At 44.9% G+C, this 21,329-nt stretch overlaps 1 protein-coding gene across 4 annotated transcripts in view; it reads left to right on the top strand.

Annotated features, from left to right (window-relative positions):
• The window catches only part of LOC121673444 (high affinity cationic amino acid transporter 1-like), a 47,585-nt gene extending 27,097 nt beyond the window's left edge, over positions 1–20,488 (top strand). For all 4 annotated transcript variants that reach the window (XM_042046741.1, XM_042046742.1, XM_042046740.1 and 1 more), the window contains 10 exons: positions 3,733–3,891; positions 6,070–6,244; positions 8,135–8,259; positions 9,826–10,048; positions 10,833–10,972; positions 12,636–12,738; positions 14,459–14,670; positions 15,019–15,167; positions 17,362–17,470; positions 18,050–20,488. In XM_042046741.1, the coding sequence (XP_041902675.1) occupies positions 3,733–3,891; positions 6,070–6,244; positions 8,135–8,259; positions 9,826–10,048; positions 10,833–10,972; positions 12,636–12,738; positions 14,459–14,670; positions 15,019–15,167; positions 17,362–17,470; positions 18,050–18,159 (1,505 nt within the window). In that variant the 3' untranslated portion in view covers positions 18,160–20,488. The remainder of the gene's footprint in view (positions 1–3,732; positions 3,892–6,069; positions 6,245–8,134; positions 8,260–9,825; positions 10,049–10,832; positions 10,973–12,635; positions 12,739–14,458; positions 14,671–15,018; positions 15,168–17,361; positions 17,471–18,049) is intronic.
• The last annotated feature ends 841 nt before the right edge of the window (positions 20,489–21,329 follow it).

The following is a 21,329-nucleotide window of genomic DNA, read 5'->3' as shown; positions in this document are numbered from 1 at the left end:
ATAAAAATACTTCTTAAAAAATTAAGTGTATAATTTCCTCCAGACTTCTAAAATGGACTCTGCTTAGGCTACACATAGATAAATTGAACAGATTTCTTGGTAATTTTTCTTCTGTTCCAGAAAAGTAATGATAAATCGTCTCCTTCATGCCCTTCATCTAGTTGGTTTTGGGGCCCTTCCTACCATGATACTGGACGACCAAAATGAGTGACATAGCGGTGGTTGCTGTCCCAAAACCTGATTCTGCAAATGCACAATGAAAACTTTTGCCTACTGAATGTTCTACTCCAAGGATCTGGGCTCAGAGTGGTATTTCTGAGATTTTTTTTTTCCCCCCTCTCATAATGGATTTTGAACAACTGCCTCAGTTTTTATCTCAGAGTTGACTGCTCATTGTATTGTCACAAGGCAGAAAATACAGTAACAAATAAGTAGATACTATCCGTGAATGTGTTTGAATACAACTTTGTGACTTTTATTTCAGTCCTGTGTCAAGAATGTGTATTTGCAAACTGTCTTTCTCATAATTTGTGAGAAAGGGCGGCTAAGATGGAAAAACACTGGGGGAGGATATGAGGTATAGGAGGTCTCTTTATCTCACTCAGCATTTCTCTCAGAGCTAATTGCCCCGTTTGTGAGCAAGGACAACTCCCAGCAGCTTCTGGGGCATGGAGGAGAAAGATATGTTGGGTGCCACTGTAAGGCCCCAATCAACTCGCTTGATGAGACTTTTGAAAGTGTTTATAATGGTTCCTGTACTCTGGGTTAGACACATGGGAGAAATACCAACCAGATATTCTCAAGAGGTCAAAACAACACAAAAGTTTACTGGCAAAGTTTAGAAAAATCAGGAGACTTTGGCAAAAAACTTAGTACAACATCCAGTCAACATAAAACACTTCTCACAGCATTGATTTAGCCCATCCAACTTAGCAAACTTTAAACCTGTTCCATATTAAGGTACTCAAAATGTTCCAAGAAGAGGGAATTAGAATAAGGAGTGAAAGATAGAAAAGACATACAAAAGCACACATAGCTACCAGCTCCTGGGTTCCAGCAGTGTTCAGATACCAACTCCATGAGGAAGGTAGGGTCAAGATGTGCTGGACTTATGCTCCACCTTAAAAAACCCTGGGCCTTTGTGGGGCCTCCCTACAGGTGGGACTTCTGGTCATTTGGCCACTCAGGAGCTGGGTTAGGCGGAGTGGAGTCATGCTCCTGGTGTGCCAATGCCGGGCTGGAATAGAGGCTGGGGGGTGTGGGGGCAGGGCACTGCCTCACCAGGGCGAGGCTTGACCAGCTCTCTCTCACACACAGAGACATCACTAAATGTCTCGAGACGTCAGTCCTTTGAGTCACATGCTGCACTTCAGAGCCAAGGCTTGAGGGGGCAGAAAGCCAAGTTTTTTCTTAATCTTGCTGAGAAAATGCCAAGCAGTGCATTGAAAATGAGCTCGCATCTCTAACGGGCTCAACCAGCTTGGTGTTTTCATGCTGAGGTTCTCAGATATATGCTCAGGAAGTGTTATGAGGGTGGAAAAAGAAATCCTGGGGTCCAAGGATGGGTGGGCAGTAGGTTTTAATTAATTGAAGTGACTTGACTTGGGGGAAGGCTTGTGTGGAGTCTTGGAGGTGGGTGATGAGAAAAAAATGGGCATGCAACTGATCAGTTATGGTCTAGAGAAAAGGAGGAAGGTGTTCAGGATCTGATGAGAACTTTCTTCTGGGATGATGTGGATTTGGGGAACTGTGCCAGATTGTGGGATGCATTTCAGGAACTGGAAACTGGTGGGAGCTGGTAGTATGATGAGTAGCAGCATCTCTGGTAAGCAGCTGCTGCTGGGGTTTCCTGGCACTTGGTGACCTCCTTATCTGTGCCTGTTCCTGCAGCGAGCCCAGCACCTGAGCTCTGCAGTTCTCCTGGGATCTGTGTGCTGTAGGCAGGACCCAAATCCAATCTGGTGAGGCTGTGCTGACCCAGAACTAGTAAATCCTCCTGGGTACAAGCTGAATCTCTTTGCACTGTGCTCTCTAATAACAGCAAGATATTATCCAGGTGTCTGCATTGTTGAAAGAATGTCAGATTCCTCCTGCTCCCTCAAGCCTGTTGGTTACAGAGAGTTCTGGATAAATGGCTGATAGTTATGTGGAACTGGCATCCAAGCAGCTGGCATCTAATGTAACACATGCAGGAGCTGGGTGTTCCTGTCCTAGAACGTAAAATATTAGAGCTAGGACAAAAAAATAGCACTAAAATAGTCTTTTTCCTCAAATCGTGCCAATGCTAAGCTGAAATTTTTAATGTGGTATATGATAACTTTTGCAATTTCTTAAAATTAAATTGGTGGCAGTGATGTCCAAACTCTTTAAAGGTGTTCACACTGTGCACTCTTCTGTCCTGGTTAACAGAAGAGTCTCCCAACAGGTCTGTTCTGCAGCTTAATTTTTATGCTGTTGCAAAGCTGGATTGGGCGGGTGAGTGTTCCCAGCTGTGCTGCAGGTGCTGCCCACCACTGCTGCAGAGGATTTGGCTGTAGGTGAGCACAGACATTGTTTGACAGGATTGCAGGTGCCGGAGTTGGGACCTGAACACCCACTCACAGGTGAGTGTGGCAGGACAGACTGTTCTGGGTGGAAAGGGGCTCCTGATGGCATCCTCTGAGGAACTGCTCTGCAAGCCAAAACCAAGCCAAGCTCTTTTTTTAACTAGGTAATTATGTACAGTAGTAATTATAACATGCAATTAGGTGCTGTTATATATAGTGTATGTACTGTATAAGACATTGGGAGTGTAACAGTAGCCACTTTAACACAGGAGAGCGAGAAGGTGGCTTTTACCCAAACCTACTTATTTTACAAAATGCTGTCACTGTCTGGTGGTAGCTCTTTATTGTTACTATTTCAGTTCTCTCAAATTACTTTTATGGCCCAGACACTGTCCCCAACTTGCTTGTCCTGAGACCCCAGGTTCAGTCCTTGCCCCAGCAAAGCTGCATGTAGTTGAATGCACTTGAACCACAGCAAACAGCGGCCCCAGAGGGTGAAGTCTGAGCACTTTTGGAGGCAGGAACTATGCCACTTGCTGTGATCATCACCAGCATTCTGCAATAGGCTGACTTATGCTCAGATAACACGTAAATTGTATCTGGGTCTTTTTCCTGCTTACGTGCTCTAGCACTGGAGGTTGGAGCAGACCTGAGTGTTGCCAGAGTGCAGAGCTGGGCAAGTGGTGTGGTCCAGGCTCTGGTGCTCCAGCATTGCACTGCTGGAGGGCAGCTGGATTCTGTAAGGTCTCTCTGCCTGGGCTGCAGCCACCTAACTGGGGCTGCCAGAGACTTGTGCCAGCATTACATTTGGACCTCTCTGGTAACAGAAATTACCAGGTTTGGGGGAAGGTCAGCCTGTTGAGGGTGTAAGGAAAAGGTCAGTCAGGGCAGTATCTAAGGCAAAGTTGAGGTTTGCAAAGAAGCCTGACTAAAAGGATTTTTCTCGTCTTGTCAGCTCAGCATAAGTCTGAGGACCACCACCTGTGTGTGTTACCATCAGAGCAGATGCCAAGCAAAAACACAGGCTGTGGGCTGGATATGGAGAGGAAAGTCTACTCCCAGCACCTGGGAGCACATGCATGGTTGCTTTGAGGCCCTCCATATTGAAAACCTTACAAGGTTCCCCCTGGTTTGGAACATGTGCCAGCTACAAAGGGTGATGTTTATCCTTTCTGTCCTCTGGCAGGAACCTCGAGTGTGGCCAGAGCCTGGAGTGCTACATTTGATGAAATCATAGGGCAGCACATTGAAAAATTTTGTAAAAAATACATGACGATGGATGCTCCTGGAGTGCTAGCAAAATACCCAGACATCTTTGCTGTGGTGATAATCGTCATCCTAACAGGTGAGGCACTGGAGGGATTTGTGGGTCTTGCACCTCCTTCTGTAATCCCATTGTTTGCTTTTGGAATGAGCATGAAGTCCTGATTTATTTTGGACAACATATTAAAGGCTTTTTCTTTGCTACAAGTGTTAGATTGACCTATATAGCTGCTGTGGAGTTAGCACAGGGCATAGCCTGTTTACAAGGTTTTTAATTAGAGGGGAGCATTCCTGATATTTTTTGAGCCACTTTTAAAACCTTCAATCAAATTTTATATAAGGAGGAAAAGAAAAGATGACTTGTTATCCTCAGTCAGGTATGGAAATTTAATCCTTCCCTCCACAAATCCTATTACACAAGAATTTAATGCAGTTGCTCTATCAACCTTATTCCCTTTTTGATAATCTGCCAGTTTTTGATGCCTTGAGCCAGGAAAGTGAGGGGAAAAAAGAAAGAGGACTTGGTTACAATTTCATGTACTACCTTTTTTTTTTTTTTCCTAAAAATATATTTGGGCTTCAATTTGCAAAAGTGAACACAAGACTCCAGAGAAATAAATGTGTTCTAGACAGTCTGCGCCTCTTTTTTTTTTCTAAAAATGTGCCAAGGCTTTGATCATAAATTGGAAAAGTTTTGACAACTTGGAAGATCAAAATGCTTCAGAATGTTTACCTCTGCTCCAACTGGATCTTGCAAAGCATTACCAAGTTTAGGCAAATTTTAAAAATTACGCTTCTGTACTCTGTGATTTCCAGCACGCAGAAGCTGCAGTGTAACACTAGCAAGGTTATCCTGACATTTCCCATTCTGATTGGAATGGCCTTCTCATGGTGTGAGCTGTGCTTACAGGGACAGGCCTCATAAACAAGGGATGCTTTAGCATTTGGGTTTGCATTTGGATCTAAGATTACATCGAGGGCTGCTGAAGCAGCCCTCTGTTTTCAGGATTACATCTGAATGGGAGAGATTTTCCTCTTTGTTCATTTGTATGTAATATGAATTGCTCTCATTTAAAATCAGAATCTGGTCTTTCACCTCATATACAATTTACAAAATTTAGAACTCCTAACTTAAGCACTGCTGAGGTGTGAAATGGTAAAGGTTACTTTATAATAAGGTGGCATTATGCTCCTGCATGAAGCAAATTCCATGGATTTTAATAAAAAAGGCAAACCATTCTTTTCTAAAAAAAAGCTGCTGAATGAGCAGCTTTAGTCCCAAATATAATCACCACAAGTTTACTTCTGCTTGCACTGTCTTGAGCTTCAGATTTCTAAATGGTACCTTACAGATTTTCATGGGCTGGTATGCAGTCTTATCAAACACTCCTGATATGGCAGTGTCAACTTATTTCCTATTTTCAAAGAAGGAAAGGTGAGTACACAGGATGCTCCTTCAAGTCCCTTGGAGTAGCAGTAAAAGAACACTGTTGTGCTTCTTCAGGCCCGTAGGAAGTTTTTTTACTTCTCCTTCAGCCTTAGATTTGGGTTAAAGGTTTCAGTTCTTAAAAATCAGGCACCTGAAGAGGAACTTAAGAGAGCTTGTCAACCTGAGAAGCCAAGTTATGCCTCAGTAAAATTCTGTTTGCCGAGGCCTGTAGCCATGCTCTTCTCCACATAAATGATCTTAAGATCAATCTGAAATCCTGCTCTCACTGAACTCACTTGCAAAACTCTTGCTGATTTAGGTGGGAGCAGGGTTCCCAAGATGCCACCTTCTTCTTTGTCTTCAGCGCTAGAAGTAGCTATTAGAGGTAGAATCCTCCTGGATTCTACTCTTGGCTCATATTTCCCTGTTTCTAAGGAAAGTTGAGTGTTGTTCATAACTTCTGCATTTGGCCAAGACCTCTAAGACAATGTTCCTTCATGAAAAACCACCTGTTGTGCTTTCTCCAGGTCTCTGTATGGAGTTGGAGGCTGTGGGAGTAGTTAAGGTGTGTTAGCAAAGCACTTTATCAGGGACACAGTCCACATGGGCGTGCTGGGTGGGAAGGTGTGTCACATTCTGCAGCAGTAATATCTAGTCTGGAGTCTTCATCCTGCTTCTGGGCGAGTTAATCCTGAGCTGCCTGGATTTGTGAAGAAACAAAGTGTGATAATTTGGGAGGAGCACAGCATGAACACAGTTGAGCTACATCTGTGAGTCCCCAGTGCCTGCTGCTGGTGGTGAAATACCTGACCTATGCCATTTTTTCCCCAGGCCTTTTAGCTTTTGGAGTGAAAGAATCTGCCCTGGTGAACAAAGTGTTCACCTGCATCAACATCCTTGTGCTTGGATTTGTCGTGATCTCCGGCTTCGTGAAAGGATCTGTTAAAAACTGGAATCTGACTGAACAGGACATTTATAACACCAGCCATAGCATTTCCAAATACAAGTAGGTTGGATGTTTTCTTTTCATCTCAGAAGCTGGTGCATTTTCAACAGCAAGTTTAAATGGGGGGTTGTGGACCGAGTTAGAAAACCAGTGAATGAGATGGCTGCCTCCTTTGCCAGATACCTTGGAGGCAAAGCTGTCCTTGGTGCGTGTTTGCTGAAAGCAGGCTGTTCCTATGGGCTGAAAGTGCTAGGAGTTGGCTGCATCGTGGGCTCTGCTGTAGGACTGACCATTTCTAGCCTTATGACCAGTATAGCGTCCAAAGTTGAGAGAAAAGAGCTCTTTAGACAGTGTCCTACTCAAGGCTACAGCGGGCTGGCTCTCCTGTCTGTATGAAGCCATGTCCAAGTATAGCTGTGTACTTTCTTTGAATACTTGGGCAATATGTTTGGAGCATTGTTACACCTTTTAGACACCTTGTCTCAAATGCCTCAACAAAGTGAAGGCAAGTTGCAGATTATTTTAATGCATTGCAGCAAGCATATCATAAATATGTTTTTAATTACATTTTGCTGTTTGGCCAAAGTTCTGTCATCCTATACAAGATCAAAATTAAGGAGCTTACAAGGCTTACCAGTAAGACAAAGCTATTAATTTTTTCTTGAGACTGTACAACACAGAATAAGGCCCTTTAAATATCTCCACAGGTATCAGCTCAGTCCTGGCTTGCTACCTAAACTCTTTATGGTGGCCTGCAAGGAAGCACAGCTGCACAAAATCTGATGAGATTCATAAATATTGTGTGGGTCAAATTTATCTTGTGTAAAAGCCGCTTCTTGAGCCTCTTTCCAAAATTCAACCTGCTGCAAACAAATTGCTTCTATAGGACAGGTCCCCTCTCCTTCCCTGCTGCTATTCCCATGCAAGGAGCAATTAGTGCAAGAGTTTCAAAGTATAGCTGCAGCTCTTTGACCTGTAGGACTTAATATTTTTGTAAAATCTGTCTGGGGTTTATTTTCTCATTATTTCCAGAGTAATCCACATTTGGCTTGTGCTATTTCTGTAGGCCAGTTTTCATCTAAGTCTCAGCAGAGCTGCAATGAGAGAGTTCAGATGCTTTTATGTGAGAAGACTTGCAGATTTGGGATTTACTTTAGTTTAACTGCCTTAATTCATCTTTACAAAGGCTTTTCACTGAAAAAGTGACCTAAATCACTTGAACTGAAGGGTATGCTTGTTATATGTCACTCAAGACAAGGCACATGGATCTGGGGTCCCCATCCAAAGTGCACTGAGATCAGCCTGGGCTTGTCTGCTGACTTAAACGAGCTTTGGATAAGGCTCACCAAAGCATTTGGTGTGTCAAGGATCCAGGCTCCACTTCTCTCTCATGGTTGCAAGCATGGTTTGAGTATGAGCTTGGCATAAGGACTTTGGAAGTTGAGAATGGAAGATGGGGTGGATTTTAAACAGTCATGGCACCTTGCATTCCTCTCTTATGTCTACTCACCTACACTTTGTCTGAGTCCATCTGATGTAAAAAGTGGATGGCTTACCTGTTTCTCAGTCTTCAGCTTTTCCAAAAGCTTTTCCTAAAGCTTCTGTTTGAATGAATGTGTATCTACACACATGCAGTAATGTTAGGAGAGGATTTTTAATATTCATGCTATTTTCTCCGTGTCTTAGCCAAGACATTTTTATCCACCCCACAAAACAGGTGGTGGGAACAAAGCGTGAACCATTTTTATTCCGTGCATTCCCCAGCCTGTTGCAGGCCAGTCCAAAGCTCAGCAGTGGGTAGGGCTTAGCATTTTGCCTGGTATTTGTATGCTAGCATATGAAAGGGACAGCCTTCAAACTTCAGCTTTGGATCTTGTTATGAGCTATGTGAATAGCTTTGTGCCTCCCAGCTAGGCAGGATTACTTCTAACCCAGTGCCATGCCTTTCAGTCAAACACAGGAAGAAAAGCTCTACGGTGTTGGAGGTTTTATGCCCTATGGATGGAAAGGAGTCCTCTCAGGGGCAGCCACGTGTTTTTATGCTTTTGTGGGATTTGACTGTATTGCTACTACAGGTAAGAGGGAAGATGTCTTCATTCTGGTTATGAACCTGGCTGCCAGTAGACTGACTTTCAGTAATGTTGCAGAGCGCTGATAATAGGGAATTCACGACACCGCATTTGTCATCCCTCTGAACTTCAGCTCAAAATAGGCTTTTGGCTCAGCTGCTACTAATAGTGAAAGTGCTGAATTTGTTCAAGTCCCTGAGTGCCCAAGTGCTGACTTCTAGCTGCTGTGGCATGCAGATAGGCTGTATAACCCACAAGCTTCCTCCTTTCTTCTTTGCCTGCAGGGCCCAAGCTTGTGGATAGTCAGATACGACACTAACCAGGTCAGACTCCACAGAAAACATGTCCAGGTTTACCAGCTAGGGCAAACAGGGAAGGCCCAGGTTCGGATGAGTTTGAGCCTCTAACTCCAGATGATACTTTAATCAACAGGTTATTCTGGGACAGAGTTCTTCAGTGCCTTCAGCTGAAGAGGCTCTGATGGCTTGGAGTATTTTAGAGATCCAAAGAAAGAGGAAGCCTCTGGGGAGTAATCTGCACCCTAAAGCTGTGCCTCAGAATCAGGAGGAGTTTTTACCTCTAAAGGTTAAGAGGTCTCATTTCAAGAGAGAAGCATAGTTATATTTCTTGTGGCTAAGAAGAATCCTAATTCCCTGAAGAAAGGATTATCCTTAATTTCACATTTGGCAAGAACGGTTGGAGCAGAGGGAGAAGGAAATCGTCACAGACAGATAAAGGATTACTATGTCCTGTTCTAAGCAAGGAGTTTGAGAAGTGCTCAATTACTCCAGCCAGCCCTGGAGCCTCTCCTTGTAAGAGAAACATTCATCTGCTTTTGACTTGTAGGTGTATGGATCTATGTTTATCAGTTTATCCTGCTGAAATGCTGTACCTCAGGAGCTCTTGCTTCCAGAGCAGTTTTGTAGGACTAGGAATACGCAAATCTGTTTTGTACTTGATCAGTGCCTGAATTTTGAGGAATTTTGGTTTTTTACACACATTTTTTCCTACTTGTTTGTTGAAAATTTTCCATAAAAACTAGAGGGGGTCCTTTTTCTAAGATGCATTTTCAAAGATTCATATGACTTTCAGGTACTCTGCCTTTCTCTGGAACTGGACACCTATGGTGCCATGATCATGGTGTATCAGTTCTGGTGGAGATGCTACTAAAATGGGCATCCAAGGATTTTCCCTACAGCTGCACAATAATTTCTTGTTTCATCATCTGTGATCATTGAACTCTTCTTGAGTGTGCACCATCAGTAGGATAGAAGGAGTATAGAAGGATGATCTATTTTGGGGAAAAGACTGTTTTTAATCCAGATTGTTTCTGTGCCTGAGTTTACAAGGCTTCCATGAATGTGTGTCAGAAGAAGTGACAGGAGCAGCAGAAATGGGAGCAAACAGGCTGTGGGTATTCCCAGTGGATGGAGCAGGCCATGAGGAGTATTATGGTCAAAGAGCACGTCTGTGCCCACAAAACCTTTGAAAGCCCCAGCCAGCACTCCTGCCCTAGGCTGGGATAAAGTTCTTGCTGGTCATTTAGCTGATATTTAAATTCCTTTCTTCTAGGTGAGGAGGTAAAAAACCCTCAGAAGGCCATTCCTATTGGCATTGTGGCATCTCTGCTCATCTGCTTTGTGGCTTATTTTGGCGTGTCGGCTGCCCTGACACTCATGATGCCTTACTACCAGCTGGATACCAATAGCCCTTTACCCAATGCCTTTAAATACGTGGGTTGGGATGGAGCCAATTATGCAGTGGCTGTCGGTTCCTTGTGTGCACTTTCTACGAGGTAAGGCACTGCTCTTCATTTTTGCATCTCTCAAGGCACACATGTATCTCCACCTCTTCTGAAAAATGGAGCAGAGACCAGGGATGAAATATGGAGCTACTGACTTCAAAAGGACCAGGATTTCATCCTGTGATAGATACCAGAGAAACAGGTGACCAGTATCAGTTCAGAAACTCCCATCTTAGCAGAACACCCAGCAGGTGCATCTCAGGAATATAAATCTGGATTGAGTGACTAAGTCATGAAGGCAGCTATGCAATGCAAACACAGTTTGGGTGCAAAACATCCTAGCCTGCTGGATGGAGAGCAGACTTGTGTCAGGTAGTGCAGGGTGCATCTTCAGGAGTGCATGGGGCATACCATATCCAGGGCCATATGTCTGCAGGTTACTTGCAGGACAGGCATCTGGATGGGAGGCAGGGCAAGCTGGAGGCAGAACATGTCACCTTCTGAACTCAGAAGGCCTATTTCAGATCAACTTAGATGTGCTCAATTAGGTAAGCAACTTGCAGAGGCTCATAGAAGTGACAGCTCTTTTACTACCTGAAAGTCAGGCTGGTTTTATGGCCCTTGGCTAAGTTTAGCTATCCAAAATCGTAGAGCTGCACCTCAGTTAGCAGTTATCAGTAACATGGGTGTTCAGAGGGAGTCCTTGAAGGAGAAGCTGAAGTGAACGAAAGCCACCTGTTCGACAGTTACACTGCCATAAACTTGATTTCATTTGTGTGCCTGTGCTCAGCAGGAGGTAATATAAGTAGATTATTTCTCCTTCCTGTGTCCGTAGTCTCCTTGGCTCCATGTTTCCGATGCCTCGAATAATTTATGCTATGGCAGAAGATGGACTTCTCTTTAAATTTTTGGCTAAAGTCAACGAGAAGAGAAAAACTCCCTTAATTGCAACAGTGACATCAGGAGCTACTGCAGGTAGGATCCAAAGACTTGCACAAATCTGTGGAAAGGAGACATAAGCTCATCTTCAGAGCAGATAAGTCCGCCTGACTCTAGCCCACTTACTAATTGGATATATTGCAGAACACAACATCCCAGAGGGTGTCCTGGATTTCCAGGGCATGCCCTGGAGAGTCTGGGTGAGCATTCGTAGCTTGCTGTGTGCCTGTCCCTCTTTCTCAGAGCTCATTGCTGCCATCCTGTCTCATGCCAGGAACTGCCTTTATCTGCTCAGCCAGCCTTAAAAGTAATTAACTCCCTGCAAGGTGGCAGCCAGTGGTGTCCCAGCATCCTTGTGGTTGTTGGCCTGGCTTGGCTGAAGACACCACATGCCTGTGGGTAGCAGCTCTGCAGAAGATGCCAGAGCAGCCAGAGGCAGGCAGATGGCCCCTGTGGCACTGGCATTTGTTAATCAGTTAGTCACAGCTGGCAGCCATCCTGTTCTCCCCTTCCTTCTCCTGGCTCCCCACAAATATGGGAATTAAACCTCCCAGACAGCAAGGATGAGCAGCTTACCCTGTTCTTGCTGTCACCCCCTTCGTCATGATGCCTGGCAAAGAGGAGAGCCTTGCTGCTTCCTCTTTACCTTCTGCTGTAAATGCAGGATGAGCTGTGGGTACAAGAATGCCTTTGGTGGGGAGTTGCTGCCAGACTGCTGCCCTGGGCTCTTGAGTTCCTGTGAAAGGGCTCAGCTCCTGCCAGTGGGACTCACAGAGCCTCCTCACAGCTTCCTTCTCCTGCACCTTCCTCTTCAAGTATTCTTGGATCCAGACCATGGTGGGGTAGGGAAAAGAGCAATATAAAGTAAAAAAAAAAGCTTTGCAGTCTCATCCAAGTCGTGCCTATGACCAAAAACCCACACAAAGCTGCAGGGACAGGTCTTGCCAGCTGAGTTTGAAGGTTGGGCTGGGTGTTGGGCTCCAGGTTGTGCATTAAGGACAGGCTGGGCCAAGCTCAGCTCTGAGGTCCCTACACTCTTATATGACTCTTGGTGTCACCTGACATCTGACTGTGTGTCTTTTATCCACTTACTTGCCTTCTGAAAGCCCTGTACAAAGTCCTGTACAGCTGGGGTTACTTGGTGAGGGTGTGTAAGCAGGGTAATCTCTAAGGGATGGCAGCCTTTTTCTGGAAACTCCCATGATGATACCTGCTACTTCAAGATGCCCTCTTTGATGCTTGGTCCCATTGCATACACAAGCCTGGTTTCACTCCAGCTGAGCTGAGACACCAGGGCAAGGTGCTGCCCATCCTCTGTTCCCTCTAGCTACTTCCAGGAAATAGCTGTGACTTCAGGAGTACTGCAGCTACACTGGGGGACTAACAATGAGGTTGTGGCTTAAACCCCTGCTTATTCTAGGTAGTTGGGTGAGCATACCCACATGAGACAAACAGGCTGGAATTTACTGTAGTAAGCGTTTCCTGTTGTTTCAGCTACTGAGGCTGCGACAGCCTGTGGGGGCTTAGAGTGTTCATGCACCAAGGCCTGCCTCTCCTTGTCTTGGGACATCCTCAGCTCCCCTGCCAAGTCCGGAGCAAGAGTCACATGTGTGCTGCATCATTATTAGTCCTCCTGAGATGTGCATGTTCTGCCATGTTGCTGATTTTTCTTCTCTCTCACCTTCCTCTCATCCTACAGCTGTTATGGCCTTTCTCTTTGACTTGAAAGATCTTGTGGACCTCATGTCCATCGGGACCCTCCTGGCTTACTCCTTGGTAGCAGCCTGTGTGTTGGTACTGAGGTAAGAATGTTGAAGCTTTGTCTCTTCTGTCACACAGAGAGAATTCTGCACAGCAGTCAGATGCCCTCATAGTTTCTTTGGGCACATCTCCAGCTGCAGACATGTGAAGAGCTTGTTTCTTTAAGCTCATGGGGGATTATGTTAGTTGGATCTACAGGGAAGTCCTCTGAACTTGGTTAACCTTTTTTCCGTGCCAGTCCTGCTGTGGTCAACTCTAAATGCCCCAGGAGAGATGCCAAGGGATAGGGAGGAGAGATGTGTGATCCTGGATGCCTTCCTTGTCACCACTCTTGTCCCCAGTGGAGATACAATTTCAGGTTGTCCTCCTTTTGAAAGGGGATTCAAGATGAAGTCTAGCAGCAGGAAAAGAACTGAGCATGTGTTTGCAGGATCAGTGCCTTAAGTGTGTGTCTTTTAGAAGTGCTGAGCTCCCACATCTTCCCAAACCTAAGCTAAAAATCTCAGGTCTTCAGTGCTTGGCACCTTACAGACAACAGCACTCGACTCATGAAAAAAATGTCTGAAGATGTTACTGAAAAATACCTTTGTGTGTTGAATGACTTATTCAGAATCAGATGGAGGCTTTCACAGCAATTGCACTGAACTAAGAACAGTCTTGCAGTAGGTGAAGGGCCAGTGCTGTTCTGTAGTACCATTGCTTTGTGTTTGTGCTCTCTGCCCTGCCCCTTGAAAATTCTTGCAGATTTACCTTGTCCGTCCTAAGTTTCCTGATTTCCCAGCCTACTCTTTTCCTCAGAGCTAAATATGGCTTTTTAATTTGTTTTTGCAAGCTGCTGTACCTACTGCATTTCCCCCATCATGGGTTGGCAGAGCCAACAGCCTGTCTTGTAGTGGCCTGGGCAGCTGATTTGTCTGCCCCTTGACTGCTTAATGATGTAGCAGCTGAATTGTTTCCAAAGCTGCAAGATCCTGCCGCTAGTTTCTTGCTGTGGCTAGACCCAAGGATTTCACTGCATTTCACAATTCTCAGTGTTTAACAAATGCCTCATTGTGAACACATCCCCATAGGAACAGTTTTAAGGTGACTTTCAGTCCTTCAGTCAGATATGTGGCTGAGTCACTGACAAAACCTTCTGTAACAGAGAGCTGAGGCTGGAAGAGAGATTTTTATTTGTGGATCCACATGGTTGTGTGTCACAGCCGTGTTGAATGTGCTGTCCACATATGCACCAACTGTTCTTGCTTCACTTCTTCCTTCCCTATGGCAGCAGGCAAGCTAGCAGAAGAGTCTGGGATGGAGGAGTAGAGGCACCACGAATGTTGCTGCAGGGTGCAATAGCTGCAGAGCTGTTGGCTCAGCCACCTCCGTGCCAAAATGCAGGAGCTGATTTGCCACAGATGACACAATGGCCTGGTTATGACCATCTGTCTGTCCCTCTGCCGTTTCCTTCTCCTGTCACCCAGTCATGTCTTGGTGACATGGATGACAGGATTCATGAAAGGGAGCACTGTCCACTTCAAAACACTTCCGTTACTACCAAGCTGTAGGTGATAAAAGCTGGCCATATTTGCTTACTTCATGATGACATCATTCCTCATATTCCCCCATGAAGCAGAAGGGTATAGACGTGACGTAGGCCTGTCCCGGTGCTGTAGAGGTCTGGCGTGCAGCCATGACTGTCTGTGGGGCTTTTCAATTTGTGGTAGCCTCATTTAAAAGCCAAACTAACAGGCTCTTTGTGTCATTTCCTTTTACTAGGTACCAACCAGAGCAGCCTAATTTGGCGTACCAGATGGCTAGGTCGACAGAGGAGACAGATAATAACGAGTCTGTGAGCACCAGTGAGTCACAGGCTGGGTTTCTGCCAGAGGAAGAGGAGAAGTTTTCCCTCAAAGCCATACTGTGTTCTACAGATTCGGATCCTTCCAAATTCTCTGGTTTGGTGGTGAACATCTCAACTTTCGTCATTGGTAAGTGCTGGGCAGTGTGTCTCTGGGGCAATGAGTCAGCTGGTAGGGCTTTGTACTCACCATGGTGGAAAAACTCGCCTCCTTGATGTGATTTTGATGAGCTTTTGTAATAGCCAAAATAACTGAAGGTCTACAGATTAAATTCCTGACTTAAAAAGAAATCCACAGATGGGGTGTGTGGGGGTGTAGAGTGGGAAAGGCATATCTGTTATGGTAAGGGTTTTTGTGAGTTGCTGTTTTGTTTGCTGAGCTTCCAGATTCTGCTTTGCCTGCTTATGATTTATTCTTAGGTTTTCCCTGTATCTAAAAAAAAAAAATAAATCAGTAATCTTTGGTGTCTGTTCACAGGTTTCCTTATTGTGGGTATCTGTATCCTGACTTCCCTTGAGCCAAACATTCTGATAAACACTGTACAGATTATTGCCGCCATCCTTGTTGTCACTATCATCTTCATTATACGGAAACAGCCTGAAAGCAAAACCAAACTCTCCTTTAAGGTGAATGTCCTGGGACATGTAGCTAGAACAGAGCTGTTTGGGAGGTGGTTGGAGGAGGAAGTGTGTGTTGGCCTGTATCAGAAGGAGGGCATATGGACATGCATATGGACATGCATAGAATATAGGCATGATGTGAGCTTTTCTGTCCAGGAGAAGCTGAAAGGGCAGAACCTGCTACAGAGGTGTGGCTGGAAGGGAAGGGCAGGACCCTGCTTTTGAAAGGAGATGGTTATAGGATAGGGAAGAGACAGAGACTGGAGGAAAGGGGATGGTTGTGAAGGGCCACATGTGATCATGGATACAGAAGGAGAAAGAACCCAAGAAATAAACTTGTGTGTGAAGATCCAAGGCTCTAAATCTCTAAGAAAGTGCACTTTCATGTCCTCCTTAGTCCCCATGGAGGCTAAGGGATGACCATTCTCTCTTAAGCAGCCTTAAGTATGAGGAACTCTGTTGTTTTCCTCTCCAAGCACACCATCCTTTCTGTATTAAACAAACACTGGGATGAGTTTTTTCCCCCAATATAATCCTACAAGTCATGCTGTATCATACTGATTTCAGGTAGCTCCCCAATTTATTAAATTAATTTTGGATTATAATTCCATCCTCCAAACTGCTTTCATTTCGACTGCTCTTCAATTAAAGTTTTTCAATAAATCCACAGATTTTAATAACTTAATACAACCAGAGTTTTCCAAGGTAGTGTTTGCAGCTCATTTTGGGGTTATGGTCCCAAAGGTGGAAGCAGAAATGTCCAGGAGCAGAAAACTTAGGAATTCTCATCTAGACCTTATTTTCTGAACTTGCTTCTGAGGAATTCTGCTCACCTTTCACTCAGGATATTTTACCTCCTTTTTTTCTCCTCAGCCACTACCCTGTCTGAGAAAAAAGAAAAATTATATCTGTCACAGCTAAATCTGTAATCATAAAATCACAGAGTCATTTAGGTTGGAAAAGATCTTTAAGATCATCAAGTCCAACCATTAGCCCAAGACTGCCAAGTCCACCACTAAGCCATGTCCCTCAGTGCCACATCAACATGTCTTTTAAACACCTCCAGGGATGATGACTACACCACTTCCCTGGGTAGCCTGTTCCAATGCTTGACAATCTTGTTTCTTATCTCCTTGCTGTTCTTTAGGCATTTACAACCTGACTGTGATTTTTCTCCAAAATCACTCTGGAAATCCTGGGCTGATCTGTTTGTTTCCCAGTTGTTTTTCTGTATTTTTTTAATAGGTAATTTTTCTCCCTACTCCAGTCTTTAGAGACTGTACTAGTCTACCAAGAGCTCTCAGAGTTGCTTATTTAATAGTTCAGAGATCACTTCTGCAATCTCTGGGTACATAACTCACCCACCTAGGGAAATTTTATTTGTCTCTACTGACTTGATAAAGCCAAATTTATAAATATATTCTTTTCTTTTCTGTGTGCCTATCTCCTTTCTCTAATTATGTGAGCAGCTACTTAGCATAATTTTTTTTTTTTCAAAACTTAAATCAAGAAAGGCCCGCATTTCAGCCTGTTTGTTTTTGTAAATCTCCTTTTCCCTTAGGACTGAAGTTCACTTTCCACTTAGTTCCACCATATTCAGAGATCTTTCTATTGTTACAATTTGCCTTGTTTGATTTTATCTTTGCATACCAGTGCTGTTTTTTATATTCTTATTTTTGCAGTTTGGCTTTACTGTCTCATTCTTCTTTGATTCTCAGACCACTAAGGCATTCTTGGTACAGCTGTAGTCATCTCTTGTGGTATTTTCTGGTTTTCTTTGCCTTGGGATAATTTGCTCTCTATTGCTTCATTGCCTTGGTACCTGCTGGACCTCAGGTCCCTCCTCTGGTACTCCCCTTAGCTTCATCTCTTGGTGTTCAATAGGTGCCTATCATGATACAGTCCTTGGTTTTTACTCTTCTTTCCTTTGCCCCACAAGTATTTAGTATTGCCACTAAAATTTGCCCCTTGCCTCCTTCTAGACCACAAAACAAGCTTTTAAAACAGGTGAACAACATCGTTCACATCCCCCTGCTATGGTGGACTGATGTCCTTCTTTTGGGTTTAACCTTGTCTTTTCTCAGATCTGGCAGCTGAAGAGTTGGTAACAGCCATCACTTCCCATTTGCAAGGGATGTGCTGTTCTTTCTTACCTGTTAATCATGCCTGTGGATGTAACATGTCTCTTGTTCTTTTTCAGGTACCTTTTTTGCCCTTTCTTCCTGTTGGGAGTATTTTTGTGAATATTTACCTCATGATGCAGCTAGACGCAGGCACATGGATCCGGTTTGCAATCTGGATGCTCCTAGGTGAGTTAGAATGAGAAATGTTCAAAGTTACTAGATTTTGTTAACCATAAATTTATTGTAGCATTCCAGGGAGGGATCATCCTTGGGCAAGTCTGGTGACTTGACTGAAGCCATTTAGGCAGCGTGTAGCAAGCTTTGTTTCAAATTCAAGGGTCTTGAAGCCTTTGTGTGGACAAAACAACAACCCATGAACCATCTTATGGGTCTTGTTGCCAACAAGAAACCATAGAGCATTTCTTGTTGGCTGGCCTTGAGCTGCTGTCCAGGTGGTGGTGCTTGTGCTTCTGGAGCTGAAGAAGCTAAGCTGCATGCCAAGATGCTCCCAGCAGCCATGTAGATGAGGCTGAATTGCCTGAAATGCTCAAATCAGGATCCTGTTTGGGGCTGGGATAGATTGACTTTTAAAGGCTGGTGCCTGTGTTAATGGCTTTTTTTCTCTAAGGAAGGTAGTGGCTGTGTGCTAGAAGCTGACCATGAGGATGGCTGGACTTACACTGGTGTAACTTGTGTCAGTGGGTGTGCGTAGCAGTTTCTATTTCCTTACAGAGCTAATGCTGCTCTCTCCCTTGGCTTCCACAGGCTTTATCATCTACTTTACCTATGGAATATGGCACAGTGTGGAAGCCAGCTACACAGCCTCAGCAGAAGTGGAGAGAAACACAGACACTGGCTCAGACAGCTGTAAATGACTTGTGTTTGGCTTACGGGTGACTGAAGAATGGCTGCAGTGAAAGAAACTTTGTGGTGGGGATCCTGAACGAGATTACACCTGTAATCAGTAATACAGGAAAGGAAGCAGAATGCAGGCCTCCCCAGCTCTGTTACTGCAGCTTGCAGTTTGTTTAGCAGCACAGTTAAAAGGGACCACAAGATGAAAAGACAACTCTGGCATACTCCCAGCAGCACTGGCAGCTAATCTGGGGCGCTTCCCTCTCTCCCTCTCCTGTTGTTTTTTTTTCCCCAGTTTGTAGAAAGAGAACTGCTTCTGTGTGCAAATGCTGCTATGAAACCAGGCCTCACAAATGTCCTTCTTTCAGTAGCCCCGGGAATTATCTCCCCACAGATATTCTACCTGATCATACATGGAGTAGATTTTGCAGTGCTACTGTCAGGCATAGACCAGATCCATCCTTTACCCTATGTGAGCTGTACCCTCTGTACGCACAAAAAAAAAAGGCTCTCACCAAACGCTAGATTTCACCAGGTTAAGAAAGCACCTGCAAGATTTGCATTTTTTAAAGTATCAGGTCTTACATTTTTTGTTTTAACTGTTTTTTTTTAGCTGTGTGCTCACATGCTTTAAAGCACATCACTGCTGTGAAATATTGGGAAGCTTTGTGGCTGCTGATTGTCAGGTGAGTGATCGCTCGCCAGCACACAGGTAATGCCAGCAGGTGCTTCTCCCAACTGTACACTCCACAGAGGAATTGCCAGCTTTAGTCAGGAAACTTTGTGGTGCAAGTACTGCAAAGGCTTGAAAACAATGGGTGTCTCCAAAGAGCCATCCTACCTCTCTGCCTCAGAAATCACCAGTGGTGTGGCTGTAGTGGTGGGGTGGCCAGCAGAACTGAGCCAGCTCTGATAGCAAGTGGAGCCCTATTTTCCTTCCCCCACATCAATTTTGTGTGCTGGGTGCCTGGCATTAGCAAAGGATTTGGCAGTGATGCTTTGGTTGGCATTGGCGGGTGGAGCACATTCCTGCCCTATGAAGGGAAGCACAGGAGGATCCTCAGAGGCATGAAGTTCATACATGAGCAGTGCCTGGTGTCTGCCCCCTGCCCAGGGGAGGCTGTGGGGCTGTGCAGGGGCTTCTCAGTCCCAGCAGAGCATGCAGCCCAGAAAACACTGCTAAGCTCTAGGGTCTGACTTGCTGAGGGGAGCTTTCCCTTTGGGGCTGGAGATCACCTCCAGAGCCTGCCTGTAGTGAAAGGCAGGAGATTTGGAGTTGAGACCAGGGTCTGTGTTTGGTTGGCAATGCCTTGGTTTTGGCTGTAAAATGATTTTTTGTTTTAATTCTCTCTAACAGCTTTCCCTAGCCACATTAATCCACTACCCTAAAAAGGCTTATTAAAGCACCATGAACGTGAGCCATGCCCAAGTAATGCCAATGATTTAAATTCACGCTTCAGCTTGTACTGAAACACAGATCATAGAATTGTGGAATGGTTCGGGTTGGAAGGGACCTTTGAAGATTATCTGGTCCAGCTTACCTGACATCAGCAGGGACATCTTTCACTAGGTCACGTTGCTCAAAACCCTGTCCAGCCTGACCTCAAACACTTCTGGGGTTGGAGCATCCCAAATAGATACTGCAGAAATCCCCTTTCCCGATGTGAATGGATGCTTTCCTAGGTGTCCTTTGTACTACTGCCTCTGAACGCTGGACAATCTTTGTTTGTCAGCATGGCTCTTGCTGTTGAAGCAACGGGCTCTTGTACCTGTCATTGAGTTGGAGAACCAAATAGACGCCTGCATGACTTGCCCAGGGTCTCACCAGGCATCTGATGCAGCAGAAAGGGGAATCAGACCATCTCCTGGATTACATGGCCAGATTGTGGACCATTTCTGACGTTTCCAAGAGAGACTTTATAGCCTTTCTGCCCACTGAAAGGTTTTAATCTTGGCTTGTTTCTAGTACACTGGGAGGCTTTTCTTGGCAGGGTTGGAATTTGAGGAAGTGAAGGCAATGTGTTCATTGCCTCCCAGGTGCACTTCAGGGTGTGTTTTGAGTGCAGCTTCCCCACAAAATGAAGTCGGGAGTCTGTTCCAGTCACTGGGTCTTGACCATCTGTCAAGCCTTTGCTCCTCAGGCATATACAAAGTCTTACTCAAGCAGGAAGAGATGAATATAGATATTAAAAGCCACTAAGTTGACTTCTATTTTGTTTAAACACAGACAAGGTCAACACACTCCACAGCCTCCCAAAAGGCACTGAAAATATGGTGGGAGGGCAACAAGATTGAAAACTCAGGATCAAAGTTTCCTATTGTACTAAAAATATAAGGCTGTTTTTCCCTACCTGGTTACCAGCTTCTGTTCAATGAAAACATGAAGCTTGTGTCCTTGCCACAGCTCCATCTGCACTGAACAAGCCAGGGGCCTGGTGGCTCTCAGCAGGAGGGCAGGGTGAAGGGGACAGGGGCTGGGGTGTTGAAACTGAGTGAACTGGAACACTGGGGAGTTCAGGTGCTTGCTGAGGAGCCTGAACCACTGGCAGAAATATTCCTGTTGCCACATGCTGCAGCACAACACCTTCACGGAAACATTGCAGACCACAATCGCTGTTCTGGGAGCCCCAGTCATATTGGAAGCATCCTAGAAAATGAGTCCATGGAAACTCACAGCATGTGAGCCAGTGTCAGGTAACCCAGCTGACCCGCCCTGGTGCCCAGAAGCTAATGGCTGTGTAGCTTCAGTCTTTACCTTAATGGGGTAACCCTCTAATGGGGTTTTGCTTTGTTTCCCATTCATCCCAGTTTCTGTGTGCACAGAAAACACAGCAGGACGTGCTGATCTGTATGCGTCAGCCCACAGGTGCACTGACGCACGGTTTTATTATCAGGAATATATTACACTTATCTGTACATCATACTTGAAATAATACAAACTCTTCTTGTAATCATTAGCCACATAATAATTGGGACCACAGAACAACTGCTGCATGGGAAGCTGTACAGAGGCTCCTCAGAGTGTCCATGGGACACAACCACCATCAGTGCAGAGATGTAAAATACCTGATTTTGCACTTGATAGTTTTTCCTTTCCTCCCCCTGCGTGTCACCACCATAAGCTTTTGCTGCTGTGCATCGACTGAGCCAACCCATCTGTGCCGACAGTTCTGGAGCTGCCATCCCAGCA

This window comes from Corvus kubaryi, unplaced genomic scaffold, assembly GCF_017639235.1.
Source record: "Corvus kubaryi isolate FWS band 111438036 unplaced genomic scaffold, C.kubaryi_AGA036_p1.0 65439, whole genome shotgun sequence".
Taxonomy (NCBI): domain Eukaryota; kingdom Metazoa; phylum Chordata; class Aves; order Passeriformes; family Corvidae; genus Corvus; species Corvus kubaryi.
This window is presented reverse-complemented; position numbering and strand designations above follow the sequence as displayed.